This window comes from Manacus vitellinus, unplaced genomic scaffold (assembly GCF_001715985.3).
Source record: "Manacus vitellinus isolate BGI_N305 unplaced genomic scaffold, ASM171598v3 scaffold_40_pilon, whole genome shotgun sequence".
Classification (NCBI taxonomy): Eukaryota; Metazoa; Chordata; class Aves; order Passeriformes; family Pipridae; genus Manacus; species Manacus vitellinus.
In genome coordinates, this window is record NW_021940541.1 from 3,066,055 (window position 1) to 3,083,276 (window position 17,222).

The window sequence follows — 17,222 nt, forward strand, 5'->3', positions numbered from 1 at the left end:
TAGCCTCCCACATGACATCCCTGCAATCACAATAAGTGCTCCAGAGCCTCCTATTCACGGCAGCAGGAGCGATAAAGGTCAGGCTCAGAGTGCTCTTTCCCAATTATTCTCCAGCCTGGCCCAGCCGGAGCAGACAAGAGCAAACACACCGGGACTTCACAGGCTACTGGGGTGCAAAAGCTACTCAGCTTCTCTTTAACATCTTTGGGTTTCATCATCGTGGCTTTGAAGAGTTTGGATGATTTTTTAAATGTATTTTCTCAAGGTTATTAAACCACCTGGAGTGGGACAAGCAGACCACAAAGGCAGCTGGAACACAAGGCTGAACTTTTAAACCGAAGAGCTGCGAAATACTAATCCTGGGGCAAGGAAAAATGGATTTCCTCAGGTTTAGGGAGCCAGAATGATCCACCAGTACACAAAGGACTCCTTCCACTACTAATGTGTTTTTGCTGGGAATAATTTATGCAAAAAAAATGGAGTTTTTAGCCTTTTCTCCAGAAAATCACTGCTTTTCAGAGTTACTTGACAGCAGTGATGGTGATGAAGAGGAAATACTTGTATGTGGAGAAGATTTAGAGCTTAATCCTTTTGATGGCTTGCCTTACTCCTCCCGTTATTATAAACTTCTGAAAGAGAGAGAAGAGCTTCCAATATGGAAAGAGAAATACACTTTCATGGAAAGTTTGCTTCATAATCAAATTGTGATGGTGGCAGGAGATGCTAAGACTGGCAAGAGTTCCCAGGTCAGTACAACACACTTGGTTGGGGGTTTTTAAAATTATTTTTAGAACATTTAATGTTGTCCACTTTTCTTTTGCTATAACTATTTCACTAATACTATATATTCTTAAAAAATAATTTTGCAATAATTCAGTATACACAGCTGTTGCCCTGTATTGGGCACATCAATATCCAAATTTACATTTTCCTTGTATGTGTTATGCTGAGAACTGTCTGGTATTGCAGAATAAAAGCACCCAGTTCTGAAGAGATGCAACACACACAGTTGTACTGAGTTTAGCAGTTCTCAGTGCAGAAACAGATGTGCAGCCAACTATTGTAATCTGAGGTATTAAGGCCAGAGAGGGAAAGTGAAATACAAGAGGTGAATAAACATCAGTGCAGTCAAACATGGATTTAAAATTTATGAAACATTTAAACAACTTTCTTTAAATGTTCACCAAAAATTGGTACTTTATGTTTGTCTGTTACAAGCAAGTTTTTCTTGGTTGATGGTGTTTTTAGGGTTCAGGGTAAGATAAGTTCAAGAGTAACACTTCTCAGATTGTCTCAGATGCTCATAAACAACTAATAAAAATCTCAAACTACAACTTTTCTGTATTAAATACTAAATTTAAAAATATCAAGCCCTTTCTGAACACTGCAGACCACATGCATGAACTGCTACAGTATAAAATCCAGAACCAAATATACACACAGCCTTAGAAAAATTCTGTATAAAATATTATTGTACCCACCAGTATGTTCACTGTTCACTTCTGTTTTGTTTTTATATCCCATTGTAACATCTCAACATGAAAACGTACCAAATGTACACTTCTAAATGTATCACAGAATGTATCAGCTGAAATCTTTCCTTCCTGAAATTATAGGTGTGTTTCCACCGTCTGCACATAGACCAAGACTAAGTGTAAAATACTTTAGGACTTATCTCAGGTTTAGTATTTTAGCAGTAAATAATTCCTTCTACGTTTGTCTGGCCATTCTTTTGTTAATTTTGGGAATTTTGTTGCCTTCTCCTTAATCAAGACTAAACTTGCCTTTTTTTGCTTCTTTTTGTCCATCATCACACTGAACCCCAGTGGAAATGGCAAACTCTTCAATGCCTGTTTTGGATTCAATGCATATTCTTACTTGGGAAGCATGTTCTCGTTCTGATTAGTGCTACATCAGGAAAGACATACAGTGGATTTGCTGTCAGGTCATAAATGATGGTGATAAAAGTACTCAGAGAATGAAGGATTGAAACCAGTAGGGCTGTTTCTCAGGGAGAATTAATAGTTTCCCTCCCTTCAGCCAGGAGCCAACACTTTTTCCAAGAACACAAAATTACTTTGCAGAACTCATGCGAAGATATCACTGAAGCCAAGATGTCAGTTGATTCTAAGCACACAAACATCAACCAGGACTATCAAATTCTGCTCTGACAATACATAACAATTTCAGTCTGTTGCCATAGTAAACAGAGAATTTTCAAGCATTAGAAGCCACAATATTATTGTTTGTGACTGGGAACAGGAGAAAACTTTCCTGCAGGTAAAGCTGTGGGATAATTGCTGTTGAAGGGCATCTCATACCTGCCAGAGACTTTGATGCTGGACACTGCTGGAGATCACATATTGAACTAGAGACATCACACTTCCCACTGAAAATTCCTATGTTCCTATAAAAGTGACACACACCCACCTGGTGCCTGGAATGACTTTTGGAGAGCAGTCTTTCTTGTTATTGACTGTAATTTATACACAGCAAACTTTGTATAATAATAAACTACTTGGTAAGAAATGTTAGCTTTTAAATTGTCCTTAAACAAATTGAATAAGATGTAACACGTTGCTGGTTGGTTTTTAAACATTTTTAGAAATACATATATAACTATACTGAAAAAATTATTTATGGCTGATGCACCTGATTTTATATGTTGATTAAGTAAAGGATTTGAAATCTAATACCTTCACTAAAATAATATTTATAATGCAATTGTACTTTCTCATGACAATAACACATGAATATTTTCCAGCGTTGATTTTATGTAAATCTATAAATTAGAGCACTGCTGTGCAAGCTGCTGGAGCAGTTCAAGTTTCAGTGATCACTGTTTGCAGAGTAATTCATCTGAAATTACATATCTTTACTGTGGCATTTGTCAGTTTGAAGTCCTGTTCGTTGTGGGATGTGTTTCTATGGATATGATATGACACGAGCAGGTTTATTCCTGTCAGCAGCCCCTGACAACAACTGCTCTAACCACGCTGGATCCACCAGCAGGTCCTTATTACGACACTGCTGGTGCCACCTCCTCCCTGGATGCCAAATCTTTCCCTTCTGCAATATATTCAAACTAATCTGAGTCCAGTTGAGAAATTCCCAGGTAAACCTTCTCATTCCTGTTGAGCACTTACAAGATTCCAAGCGCTGACATCTATCAGGGCAGATGATTTCCGAGCGAGCGCAGCGGGTGCTCGCGTTGATTTAGTTGTTCTACGCTGTCAGCTGCTGAATTACAGCCTCTGTTAAACATGTTAAACACTCCATCCTAGGGTTTTTTTTCCCTGTTTCCCTGCAGATCCCTCAGTGGTGTGCCGAGCACTGCCTGTCTGCCCGCTACCAGCACGGCGTGGTGGTGTGCGCGCAGGCGCACGGGCAGACGGCGGTGAGGCTGGCCCTGCGTGTGGCTGATGAGATGGATGTCAACCTTGGCCATGAAGTGGGGTATCTCATCCCTTTTGAAAGCTGCTGCACGCCTGAAACTATCCTGAGGTCGGTGCATTTGGGGTTTTAAGGCCTTCAGGCTCGCCTTGAATATTGTGTGCAGTTTTGGGCACCGCAATGTAAGGAAGATATGAAGCCATGAGAGAGTGTCCAAAGGAGGCAACAAAGATGGGCCTTGATTTGAAGCCATGTGAGGACACTGAGGGCACTTGGTGTGTTTGGCTGGAGAAGAGGAGACTGAGGGGAGACCTCACTGCAGTTACAACTTCCTCAGGAGGGGCAGACGCTGATCTCTGCTCTGTGGGGACCAGGGACAGGACCCCAGGGAATGGCCTCAAGTTGTGTCAGGGGAGGTTTAGGTTGGATCTCAGGAAAAAGTTCTTCCCCCAGAGGGTGGTTGGGCACTGAATAGGCTCCCCAGGGCAGTGGGCACAGCACCAAGGCTGACAGAGCTCAAGGAGTGTTTGGATGATGCTCTCAGGCACATGGTGTGACTCTTGCAGATGGTCCTGATGCTAAGGGTTGGACTCGATGATCCTTGTGGGTCCCTTCCAACTCAGCACATTCTGTGATTTTGTGATTAATGTGTAGTTCACAGCTCCTTGCAAGTGCAAAAGTTTGCAGATGAAGCTCTGCAGTTCTTAGTTCTTGAAAACAAAGAAACCCAACACTGCTTTATACAGCTATGTATAATACTTTAAAATGCAGATTTATGATCAATCAAGAAGCAGTAATGGGTTTGAAGGTGCTAAAAATCATAGTAGAGATTTAAGTGGGCAAAACTTCATCAAGCACCTCAGTGACTTCCTTTTTTTTTCTCTACTTTTGTCTCCTCTATTTTCCAGGACAGGAATGTTCATTATCCTAAGAGAACATGGGATAATCTGTCTCAAAGTAAAGCTAGAATTCAAAAGCCATCCAAAATCATGGCTAGATGAGGGTACATTCAGTAACAAGAGAAAAAAGTATTTGGGAGGATATTTAAGAGATAAGAAATGCACTTAATGTATTAACTATAGGCAGGTGACACCAGCAGCACAGGGATTCAGCTTTTGAGCCTCCCAGAAAGTTAGGAGAGTTATTTTCTCTGGTTCCTTAATACGGCAGGCACAAAACTAGATCACAAGCCTTTTTCCCAGCCATTGATTTCCAGTGGGGAAGAGGATACTCACCCCTTCTGAAAATCAATTTCAGCCACTCTGCCTTTTGCACATCCTTTCTCTTTTCACGGAGAACGTTGGAAACCTCATCCAGCAGCAGAATTTCCTGCAGCTGCTCCAGCTGGGAAAGGGAGATGAATCCTGTCCTCTCCCACATCGAAACCTGGTTCAAAATTTCCAAGTCCTGCTGAGCAACACAACAAAAAATTAACATCCTTTAAAAAAAATTTCAGGAGCAGGAATAACAGGGACAAAAGTGAGGGTATGAATTAATTTCTCATCTTGGTTCTGGCACTGCCTCACGTGCTCCTTGTTTTCCTCCTCTGAAAGTATTAGTTCCAAGCTCAGGAATTGTTTGTGGTGTGTAATATGCTTAGATAGTTTGGAAGATAAAAGGCAACACAAGTCATGATTTTAGGGCAGAAGTATTTCTTCTTTTGCCTGGAGCATCCTTTCAACCACAGTGCCACTGAGTGCCATTGAATCTCACTGAGTGTGTAGCTACTTAAAGAAGGATTTAAGCACGGAGCTGAGACTGTGCCTTATGAAATCTTTCTTGTTAGAACAGAAAGAACCAAGCTGTCCCCAAGCCCCTGACTGAATATTCCAAGCCACTTTGCAGAGTTTTCTGTTTCTGTGTTGCAGGTACTGTACAGATGATATGCTGCAGAGGGAAATGATGTCCACGCCCCTCCTGAGCTATTACGGGGTTATTATCCTGGACGATGTGCATGAAAGGACTGTTGCAACAGATGCATTGCTTGGCCTTCTCAAAGATGTGCTGACAGCAAGGCCAGAGCTGAGGCTGGTGGTCCTCACTGCCCCCCACATGTGCAGCACTCTGCAGGATTACTGTGGCGGCATTCCCGTGATCCGGGTGGAGATGAAGCACCACGCTGAGGTCGTGTATTCCTGCTCCACCCACAGGGACCTCTTTGGGGCTGCCCTGAGGCTGCTCCTCGAGATCCACCACACCAAGGAGAAGGGGAACATTGTGATCTTCCTGGCGTGTGAAGAGGTAAGGGATTGACCTACTCTATTATTTCTGGGTTTAGATGGCCTATAAATATCTTATTGCCAGTGCCTAAGACCTGTACAATACTTGTATCTTCTTAAATATAATAATTAAGGTAAAGTAGGGAGGTTTCTGAATACTTTGACCATTTTACATATTGTAATTGGAGTAAGAACACAATAGTTTCATGAGGAAAAATGCATTTCTCTTGATTACAGGAAATTGAAAAAGCTTATCAAATGATCAGACAGGAGCAGCCTAATTTAAACCCTGACCTTGGCGAACTCATCCCCATCCCCTTATACCCCACAAAGCAAGACCCAATTCCCAAACCAACGCCAGACAAACAGAAATGCTGCATAAAATACAGGAGGAAAGTGCTGCTCACCACAAGCTTTGGACAATCTTTGATTTGGATTAAAAACGTGACCTTCGTCATCGATGTCGGTGTTGAAAGAAGAAAGGTCAGTAAAGCTAATCAGAGTCTGCCACAAAGGAACTGTGCAGAGGGGCCTTTTCAGGGTGGGGGAAAGGGAAATGTGCAGCTCAGATTGATGAAAATGGTTACAAAAGGACCATATATTTTTCTTTTCTGTCATAAATCAGGTTCTGTCGTATTTTTAAGACACAAATTAATAAAATCTACATAACTTTCATGGATAGCTCATGTGAAAACCAAGCAAGAAGTCACAATTACTTCCTAAATTCAGTCAGAAACCAAAAATTTCAAGTTTCTAAAGCCAGATTAACACATCCAGATGAAACTGCCACTCATTTGAGCACCAAACCAATGACAGGTCACGTATCTCACTTTAGTTTTGGTCCTAACTATCTCTTCAGTATCTTATAGTTAAAGCAAAATACAATCAGTTCTTGGGTACCTACTGGCAGATTTCTTGATTTGGTAGATCAACCTCATTCTTTGTTTAATGAGTTAATAATCCATGTAGTGCCATAACCATGTAACACCACGGGATGCTCACACAGGGAAACTCTCCTTTTTAAAGCTGCTTGTGCTCCTTCTGGATGTGTGTTACCATCCAAGTACCTCAAAATGCTGCAATTTATCTAATCAGCCTTTGAACTTTTACAGTTTATTCTAAATATGTCCTCAGTTCTTGTTTTCCACCCTGGGAAGGGCTAGTGCAGCTGCAAAAAAAATCTCATTTCTTTCATTCGTACAAAACTGATGAACTAAAGAATGAGTAACTATGTAGGAACATGTAACTATGTAGGAACATGAGTTCCTACAACAAGCTGCACTACTACAGACTTTGTAACCGTCCCACATGGCCTCCTAGTCAAAATAAATATTGCAGTAATAGGCAAAAGAAACAATATAATACAGTTGCTTTCTATAATACAAGGTGGAATAACCAAAACTGAAGTCAAGCGTTCCTAAAATCTTGGAGCAGGGTCAATAATCCTGATTAGCTCTGAAAACAGTTGAGGGAGAAGCCTGTGAACTACCAGGACCTTTCATTTTCATTGCAAAAACCTGTCATTTTTAAAGGTTCTCATATGGGGGTTATAAACTAAGTCATACTCCAGTCAAGCTAAAAAAAAGTCCTACTTTGGTGTGCAAGAAAGAAGAGCCTTAAAGCAGTTTTCAATTAGACCATGATAAGCCAACTTATTTCTAAAACTCCAGGTTTTTTGGGTGCCAAAAATGAATCTCATTTCCATAGTTAACCTGAAGCCCAAAGTAAAATTCAGTGCTTCCAGAGTTCTGTGAATCTAAAATACGAAGCAATGGGAACAAACCAGTTCCAGCAGTCCTGACAGCCATCAAAACACCTCTATTGGTTATGACATTTTTACCTTTAATTCAATTATTTTGCCCTAACAGCTGAAGTTTAGTCCTGTAACATTTGTCCCTCAGCAATTCAAACACATCCAACCCGTGTGGCTGAAAGCCAGATAAATATTGAGAGAACAGGGAAAGTTCAGTGCAAAACAAAATCCCACCTAAGTCTTACAGCTGGGATATTTACCTGGAGGAAAAAAATTTGTCCCCTGCACTGAAGGATAGTTCTTTTTTTTAAATAAGACTCTGCTTATAGGAGACAAAGATATTTCAGATGTCATGATTAAAAAGTTGCCTTATCCAAACAGCCCTTTTATGTCTTGCTGTACACTGTGGGGGTTATGGACGTCATTGGTGGCCAGAACAGAGAGTGAATCAGCTCCTCAGTTTAATCAAAATAAAGTATAACTAAGAAAAAAAATGAAACAGGGCATTGTACATCTTTAATACAGCTGTTGTCTCCTGTACTGAATTGTCAGATTTCAGTGTTAAGACAAAAATCTGGAGTTATGGAACAAAATGTTATTAGACTGTTATTGGAAGAAATAAATAACTTTTTGATGCTTTTCTAGATGACACCATTTTCTGCTTTAGTAAGGTGCATTTCTTCAGAAAAAAGACATTTATCTTAGAGCACATTTGGAGTTACTGCAGAACTCTCATTTTGCCAGTGCTGACTACTCTCCTTTCCAAGCTGGTGACATAAAAAGAAATGAAACTGTTACGACACTTTCTGTAAAATGACCTAGAGAAGAATTCAATACAGATCATTAATATCTTTGTAGCCTTCTTGTACTTATCTGATGCTTAATATCTCTTTCATTTAAAGGTGTACAATCCTAGAATCAGAGCAGACTCTGTTCTAACCCAGCCTATCAGCAAAAGTCAAGCAGAGATGCATAAACAAATTCTGGGCATGTCTCCATCAGGTAGAATTATCAGCTCAACATTTACATCCATTAGCTCAAATTATTAATAGAATCAAACTGCAATGCGAGGAAAAAAAAATTAAAAAAAGGTAATTTTTCCTGAAATCTCTTCCAGGCAAACTCTTCTGTTTGTATCCTGAGGAATTTGCAGACAAAGAAATGAAACCACATGTTCCAGCCAAAGTGCAGGAATCCAACCTAACCAGCCTGGTGCTCTTCCTGAAGAGGATGGACATAGCTGGCTTTGCACACTGTGACTTCATAAGCAGCCCAGGTAAGGGAGATGCTCCAATTTTTCATCTTTTTATTATTATTTTTGAAGGTATTTAAACATTAATTTTGCCCTGTTACTCACAGTATAGCTTTTTATTTAAGTACTTGTAATAATATTACTCTGCTTTTACCACTTACCTGCTACAACAGTTCCCAATTCAATAGCTGCACTTAAAAAAAATACCATGAAGTATCTGAATGGAATTGGAGTGAAAAAAAAAAATCAATATTCCAAATATCTTCTCATCTAAGTTTCATATTATTTTCCCGGAACCCACAAAGAAAATGTGTGTCCCATTGTACAGATATCCAACAAAATAGATTCCTTTAATCAAAAGTTTACAACCCAAATAAAGCACTGTTGTTACCTGGGGGATATATGTGGAGGAAATGAGCTTCCTTCTTATCCTCCAGCATCTCCCACCTCAAATTTACAATGAGCTGTTACTTAAGGACAATATTCTTTATAAAATAAACCCAAATAAACTTGCAGTGCTAGACAGGGAATACACTGAATTTTGATGTAAGCGTGTGAAGGAAGTTGCTTTTTTTTCTCCTGACTTCATAATTTAGGACTTTTTCTATAGAAGAGTATTCTCTGTTCTGGCCTATCAAAACACCCAGCAAATCCTGTTGTTGATTTGAAACCCATTAAAGTGAAGGAAATAGCACTGGTTTCATTGGTCTGGGGTGGATAATGGCTTCATTCCAGATAATTTTCCAGTCCAAATAGGAATAATTCTTATATTATCCTGCCTTTCCTCTTGGACACACATGAATTTGAAACAATCACTTGTCTTCTACATGTTGTGCACTGCAATTAATCAATGATAGAGAGTTTAATTCCCACTATTGGGTGTTGCAATAGATTCAAAGTGGAATTTTTAAGAAGAATATACTCTACTTTTCTCTTGTTTGCCTATTTAGCACAAACATGCCTAAAAGACATATGAGAAAACATTGCCAGTCTGTGCAAAAGCTGATGCGAATCAAAGTATTTTGTCCTTGTGAGTGTCACCTCCTGTGTTGAATCTAGGAAACCTGCATGGAAAATGCTTATGGAATACAGCTGTCTTCCACCCAATTTTAAAATGTATTTTACTACAAAAAAATATACTAAAACACGTAAGTTTTTTTTAGTGGATACGAAGAAAGTTGTTCTCGAACTGTAGAACGAATTAGCAAAATTATACCAGGAAAAGCATTCACATTTTGGGATTTAAAGACACAGTGGAGAAGGCATTCAGAGAAAATGAAATGCTAGAGGCGTTTAAGGATTTCACAGATGTAGGGATTGTAAGTTTTGGCTGTATTTTGGATAATGCAGCTGAAGAAAAGCATTGTGTTGATGGGTACAAATCAGGAAGGCATTTGGTGAATGCATCAGCTTTACTTGGATGGGCATTAAATACGAAAAAGTTTGTGCTAACTAGTCTAAAAGTGTGAGGTCGAGTATTGAATAGTTTTAGGAATTACTGAAACAGTGTGAGGAATGTCAGACAAACTGTTTGAACAAAGGAAAAATCCCACAAACTCTGTAGGGGTCCGCAGACAGGAGATGAGAAAGTCTGCACCATTTCCTGGTCTCCTTCCCATCTTAGGCCACACACAATTAAACATTTGAGACAGAGCTGTAATGGTCTAATACAGCTCCTCATTTATCCTAGGATAGGTCACACATTGGCTTTCTCTCCACTTTAGAGCAGGCAATGAACTTTTCTCCTACTGGTACTTAAACTGATCCCCCCCCACAATCCCCCCTGTAAACCTGACATGATCAGAACACAGTCTGAAGGACCTGCTGTGAAACACATTTGTCTGAAAGGAACAGGAACACTGAAGGAAGGAATTTGTAAGGGGAGTCAGTTATTGTATTAGACCAACTTACAGAACTCAAAACACACGTCAGGCTTTCAAGCACATAAACCCCAGAATGGTTTGAGTTGGAAGGGACCTTAAAGATCATCCAATTCCACCCCCTACCATGGGCAGGGACACCTTTCACTAGCCCAGGTTGCTCCAAGCCCTGTCCAACCTGGCCTTGGACACTTCCAGGGATGGAATTTGGGTCCTTCATCTTCACAAGAGCTTTGGGTCAATGATCCCAGCTTGTGAAAGCCCAAGTTTTCTCATTCTGTGCCAAGGTAGCCCCACCCAGCCACAGATACTCAATGCTACACTGATCTCCAGTAGTTAAAATCCAGCACAATTATACAAATAGATATATATAAATATATAAAATAGACTGACCCTAAAATCACACCATGGAGCCCCTGCTGCCCAGCTCCAAATATCACTGGTACCCAGTTACAAGGGAGCTCTGAAGGTTTTTATTGCTAGTTATAAGGTCAAATAGATGTTACACCTTCTCTGGGTTATGTGCTGCAGGACAGTGATGCAGAGGAGGCAAAGAGAAGAGCTCTCAGAGATGGGAAGTGTCCTCTCCTGAGCAGGAGATTTTACCTTCCCAAAAAGGCTTCATTATCTATCATAGAATCACAGAATGGTTTTGGGTTGGAAGGGACCTTAAACATCATCAAGTTTAAATTCCCTGGCATGAGTTTGACTATTCCATGTCTCTTCACCTTGGACTTGATTTCCCTTCAAGTAAAGGGACTAAAGGCACTGCAGCATCTCCCACGTGGTACAGGTTTTCCTCTGGACCCTTTCTGCCCAACTCACATTCTCACCTTTCCTTTGCAAAGGAACAGATGGAGGCTTGGGGGTTTTTTTAATCCATGCTGAACTTCTCCTAAACAAAATAATGTTTTCACTGAGATGAGTAAGGTATGGACAGGAACTGGTGAATAAACTAATCAGAAGGACACTGAAATTCATAGCAAGAATTCCAAGTACTTCACAGTCCATTTCCTGCACGTGAAGGAGAGAACATACAGCAGATAAGAAGTAAAAATTACATCAGTAAAACATTTTATTTCTGCTCAGCAACAATGTGCACGAAAGGTTTTTTTCCTCTGCTCTTTGAGGAAAAATAAAAGCTGGGATTAACTCTGACTCATTACTGCATTATGAAAGCAACAAACATGTCAGGCTTACAGCTGCTGCATTTAATTCATGCCATAATCGAGAGCAGCTAATGCAGCTTGTTACCCTTTTTAGGATTCATGAGCCATATGAAAATGTATCTGGCACTGCAGCTCTGAAGTGCATTACTGGAATTCCTGTGCCACTATAACAGGGATGTGTTTACATTTGCATCAGCTAATCAGATAGATTTTACTGTGTTTTATAATGGGACAAAAGAATTCCAGTCCCATGGATTGCAGCAGTGTTTTTGTAAATCACTGGAAAATCCTTATTTAAACTATGCAAATCAGTATAAAGATGAAGCCGTGTAAAATTTCTGTAAGAAATCAAGGTGGAAGCAGTTTGCAGATTCTGCATTCATTCACAATTACCATAAACAACTTTCAGAATAAAGTATTTGTTGATGGTCATGGAGACCATGAAATTTGACAGCTGTGCTATTACAACCCCACCAAGAATATATTTCTAGAAAATCCATCATAACAAAAGTTGCATAAATGTGTATAATTTCAAATTGTTCCAGGAAAGAAAACTGCTTATTTTTTCAGTAGAAACAGACTGTCAAAGACAGAAACTCAATGTACCATGTAAGGTCTGCTCAACCACTTCATGGCAGATTTAGTATCTCAAGTTTACTTGTTAATTCTTTGATGGTTTGATTTCTGAATTTCATCAGTTTAGTGTTATTTCTCCTAATGAAAAGCTTTCTGATAGCATAGACATGGCCACATAGGTCATGGTCTGTGCTGTACAGATCAGTGGAAAAGGATAAAAGGAATTGGAGGAGGTAAGGACCAGACAGCAAACAAAGAAAGGAAGGACAACCTCTCCCTTGGCAGCAGGAACAAGGGTCAGGGCAGTAAATACAGTCTAATAACTGAGCCTACACCCCACTGAAAGTAGCCAATTCCTTAGAGCTTGTATCACAAAGGGCATCCCAAAATTGCCCAGAGAAGCTGCGGCTGCCCCTGGATCCCTGGAAGTGTCCAAGGCCAGGTTGGACGGGGCTTGGAGCAACCTGGGACAGTGGAAGGTGTCCCTGCCCATGGCAGGGGGTGGAATAAGATGGGCCTGAATGTCCCTCCCAATCCAAACCAATCTGGGAGTCTACGATGAAAAATGAGAAGAAGGGAGGGCAGTAATGATATATAATATTATTTAAATTATTCTCCTTGTGGATATACATGTTGCACAGTCATGTAGGTGCTCTGAGGGCAACACAGAGCAGACAGAAAACAAATGTTGCTAAGCAGTCATTGCTATCCCTGGTGTGCAGATATTATTCAGTGCATGCTGTCAGGAAAGTGCAGGTCAGGCTCTGCCTTGCCTGTCCCTGTTGGCAGAAAACACAGCAGGGACCATGACCAGTCTCGCTGGAGTGATGAAGCAGCATAAGGGGGAATGGAAAGACTGCAAAGTATGAGTTTGGAAAAGCAATGTTTAATGATCAACTATAATTTCAAAATAATAGTTATAGAACTAGTGGCTTTAGAGCAAGACAGACTCATGAAAAATCCTCCCTCAGTTACAGGGGAAAAAAGAGAATCAGGATGGAACCTGCACACAGAAGCCTGTGCTTGGAGAAGAAAAGCCTTTGCATGATTTGAGGAAAACTTGGCACTAGATTTCTCCATATCTTCAGTTTGCTATCCAAGGAGCAATGCTAAAAAACAGTAGCAGCATTCCCCAGAACTGTTCTCCCTGCAGTAATTACTTTGGCAGTTCTTCCTGTTGCTCAGCCCAACAGGAGCTGGAAAACTTGCTGTTTGCCAGGCAGTGAATCAGCTCTTTAAAGACAACATCCCTTCACCTGACATTCATGTCAGCTCTAACTTTATAACAGTTATTTCCATGGAAAGAAAAGCTCTACCAACAAAAAGATATTTTACTTACTCAATGTTTGCACAGAGTAGAAGGAACACAGGAGCTGTGGATCCTAAGTGGACTATTAAAAACTATGAAATTTAAGTTTCCTATCTCTAATATTCACTTATTTGTGAACTTTGACCAAATCCCTAAATCACTTGTTCCTTATGCAACAATAATAATACTTTTGTATTTATCTGGTCACACCTTGAGCACTTAATTTCAGCCATGTGGGATGTGACACTGAAAAGACTACAGGTGCAGCTATCTTTAGAGACATAATTTACTGTTCATGTCAAAGTTACAAAAAACTGAAACAAAGAATATAATTTTAATTAGTTTGAGACTCTCAGATAAATGAGTTCAGTGCTAACAATGACAATTAATTATATATTTGCTTTACTAAGCCTAAAAATGATCAAGAGCAGGGTATGCATTTCTATAAAACTGGTCAGATTTCCTGAAACAAGCCCAGAGCAACCCAGTCTTGAGCAGCCAAAGAACACAGACAAGGGAAAGACGATATCAGATTAGGAAATACCTTTTCAAATTCCAGGGATGTGACAGTTTCTTGGTGAAAGCACAGGACGCATCTTGAGAGCTTCTTTTTAACTCTGCTCCTGTGAAAGCAGCGGTGGAGCCACAAAGCTTTGTGGTTCAGCAGCGACTGGAGTTGGCATAAACCCCTAAAAATAATGACATTTGCTGGCTAGAAATAATTGTAAGACAATGCACAATTCTTCTTTAAAGAAGGGTTTTCCATATCTAAACATCTCCACTACTTTTGGTTTGTCGCAGTTTTTATTTAAATAGGATCACACCATAAAAAACTCTCCAGTGAGCACTTGCTGTTCTTACACTGACTTTTTACTGATTTTGTGTCTCAAAATGCAGCCCCATATCTGAGAGCCCTACTCTGTATTTTTTATTTTTTACTGTTCCTTCACCTGCTCTAATCCTTTACTATCTTGTCCTTTCTAGAGTAATAAAACTCCAGGAGTCTTCTTTTTCTATTTTCAGAACACTCATAGCAAGACAGGGAAGTAATTTGTGCTTATAAATCTCAAGACAACTAACTCTAGGGCATAAAAATGCAAACTACTGATGCCATCAGGAGATCGAAATTGGCTGCCATATAACCATATATTTTGTAAGTTCTAGCACAAACTACTTTGTTGATTTCTGGAAATTAGCTTTCCATGATTCCCTAGTAATTACCATGTATCTGAATGACCATTTTACTCTCCCTGTATTTTCAGCCACTGATATTTATTTCCTGTCACTGACTCTTAGTCATCATCAGCTGTTACTTTTAGTTTCTTTAAAACCCCTAAGTATTTTCTTCTCAGATGCTTCAGCTTTTGTAAGGGCTCATCTTTTATCCCATTAAACCTCATACACCTGGCAATAAAAGTTCTCTCTAGACAGAAAGCCCTCATGTTGTAAAGGCAGAAGCAGGAATTCTGAGTGAAGCAGGTCCACAGTTTTAACAAGAATTTACAGACACCTGAGAGAATTTGTCTGAAAACTGGATGTTTTAAAGTGAAGCCACAACACTGGCAGATTTACACACTGGAGAAGTTGTATAAAAACTCACGTAAGGCGAAATAACAAATCATTTTTTTCCCTTCAGACATTAGCAACAGAAAAAGGTTAAAAACAACAGGTGCTTGTTTGCCTCCCATCTTACATTTTTTTCCTTACTTGATTATAAGTAGTTAATTACAGAAAGATGGCAACAAACTAAAAGTTCACTGCCAGTGAAGTAAAAAACTCCTCTTAAGATCTTCTTGCAGCTGTGGTGTTATGGAGAAATGGGACCCACCAGCTAATTACAGCCTTGCTTTGCTTTTAACCTCGGTGATCAGAAGTGGCCTGCCAAGAGACATTCCCATTCCCAACAAATGCAAGAAATTACTTCTAGTCACCTAATGAAGACACAAGTCCAAATAAACCCCCTGCCTGGGTGGGCAGCTGTGGCTGGGGCTTGGTTATTTTATTTTGAGGGTTTTTTCACATTAATATGCAAACTGCCAGCAGCCCATAGAGGGCTGACAAATTGCCAGAGCACTCATTAACTTCCAGGGCTGGGGATGAGGCCAAGTCCTGCTGCAGTGGAATTTTTGCCACCAGCTTCAAGGGGACTAGAATTGAACTTGTTATCCATAAAACTGAGGATACATCAAGCAGTTCCTAAAACTGGCATAAGGAGGGAGTTGCTGCAGTGACCAGAGGGCAGTTATGGATACAGATGAGCTGGCACTCATAAAACACATTGACCATTGCAGTAAGACCTGGGGTAGAAATCTACCTTTGAAAAGAGATGGGAGGAAAGAACCTTCACACTTCAAAAGCTCCCAAATTTCCCCCAATGTCTTTCATGCTCTAGCAACTCCTTTTTGGAGAGTAGGCTTGACAACTTCTACCCAGCCTTCAGGTTCCCTCTCTCCAGCCCCAGGACTGGAGCCAGTATGCACATGAAGCTCTTTGCTCGTTTGGCCACAGGGACCTACTTTCATCACCATCAGATTTCCTACAGACCTGCTCAAGTTCTAATTTTAAGTATTGATTTGCTCAATCCTGTCCTTTCAGGACATCTTCCTATATTTTCATTATGTTTTCACCTCACTGTTCTCACTTCTACCTATGGAGGTTGTAAGGAAGTTATAGCCTCCAATAAGAGAAAATTGAACAGTTAATTTTGTGGAGTGAGAAAGCCCAGCCAGTTGCTAGAGATACATTTTCTTTTATTACATTCCCATTTTTCTTCTGACACCATGAGAAACTACATAAAAAAATTAAAAATTAAACAAAAAGGCAACCAACTCCAAATACCTGTAAGAATGTTAGAATTTCTGTAACTGTCTTCTGTTTAAAAAGCTCTTTCCTAGAGCTGTTCTGTATCCCTCAGCACCCCTCAAATGAGACCACCCCTCTTTAAAAAGAACAAACATGCACCCAAAAAAACACCTGAAGGCTGCCAATAGTGGAAGGAGTTTTGACACAGTCTGGGGGCAATCAACTATTTAGCATTGTGTCTGGGCTTTTGACAAAAACTGTTCCAACATAAAAATTATCAACCAAGTTATCTACAGCTCTCTGAGTGTTACCTCTTATTTTCTTCCTCCAGACTATTCTCAGCCTTCCGTTCATCTATTACTTTTTCTTCTTACTTATTGTCAAATAAAAGAATTTGACTTTTATCATTTTTACACAGGAAATATAAAACTGAAATGCTATAATGAGCGTTCATTCATTTTTAAGTAGCCATTCTCAAGAACTGGAATTCTCTGTCCTCTTTCTCAGCTCCTGAAAGCCTGATGCAGGCTTTGGAAGATCTGGATTACCTGGCAGCCCTGGATAACGATGGAAACCTTTCTGAATTTGGAATTATTATGTCAGAATTTCCCCTGGACCCACAACTGTCCAAGTCACTCCTGGCCTCGTGTGAATTTGAGTGTGTGGATGAAATGCTCACCATCGCAGCCATGGTAACAGGTACCAGAAATCATGTCTTACTGATTGGCTTGTGCCACCTGCCAAATCCATGTACTTTCTTTCCAAAGTACTTCCTATCCACAAAAGCAAATTTTTGTTGTTCTCATCCTGCTTATTACAAATACATTAAAATCTTTGGCTGTTTTAAGTCTTGCCTTGGTGTGCAATGA

The 17,222-nt window shown here is 40.0% G+C and overlaps 1 protein-coding gene across 1 annotated transcript in view; it reads left to right on the forward strand.

Annotated features, from left to right (window-relative positions):
- DHX32 (DEAH-box helicase 32 (putative)) overlaps nt 1–17,222 on the forward strand; it is a 22,057-nt gene continuing 4,835 nt past the window's right edge. Inside the window, exons 1-7 of the mRNA XM_018078509.2 lie at nt 1–746; nt 3,311–3,504; nt 5,262–5,634; nt 5,850–6,095; nt 8,268–8,367; nt 8,483–8,641; nt 16,861–17,052. Coding sequence (XP_017933998.1) covers nt 477–746; nt 3,311–3,504; nt 5,262–5,634; nt 5,850–6,095; nt 8,268–8,367; nt 8,483–8,641; nt 16,861–17,052 — 1,534 coding nt within the window. The 5' untranslated portion in view covers nt 1–476. The remainder of the gene's footprint in view (nt 747–3,310; nt 3,505–5,261; nt 5,635–5,849; nt 6,096–8,267; nt 8,368–8,482; nt 8,642–16,860; nt 17,053–17,222) is intronic.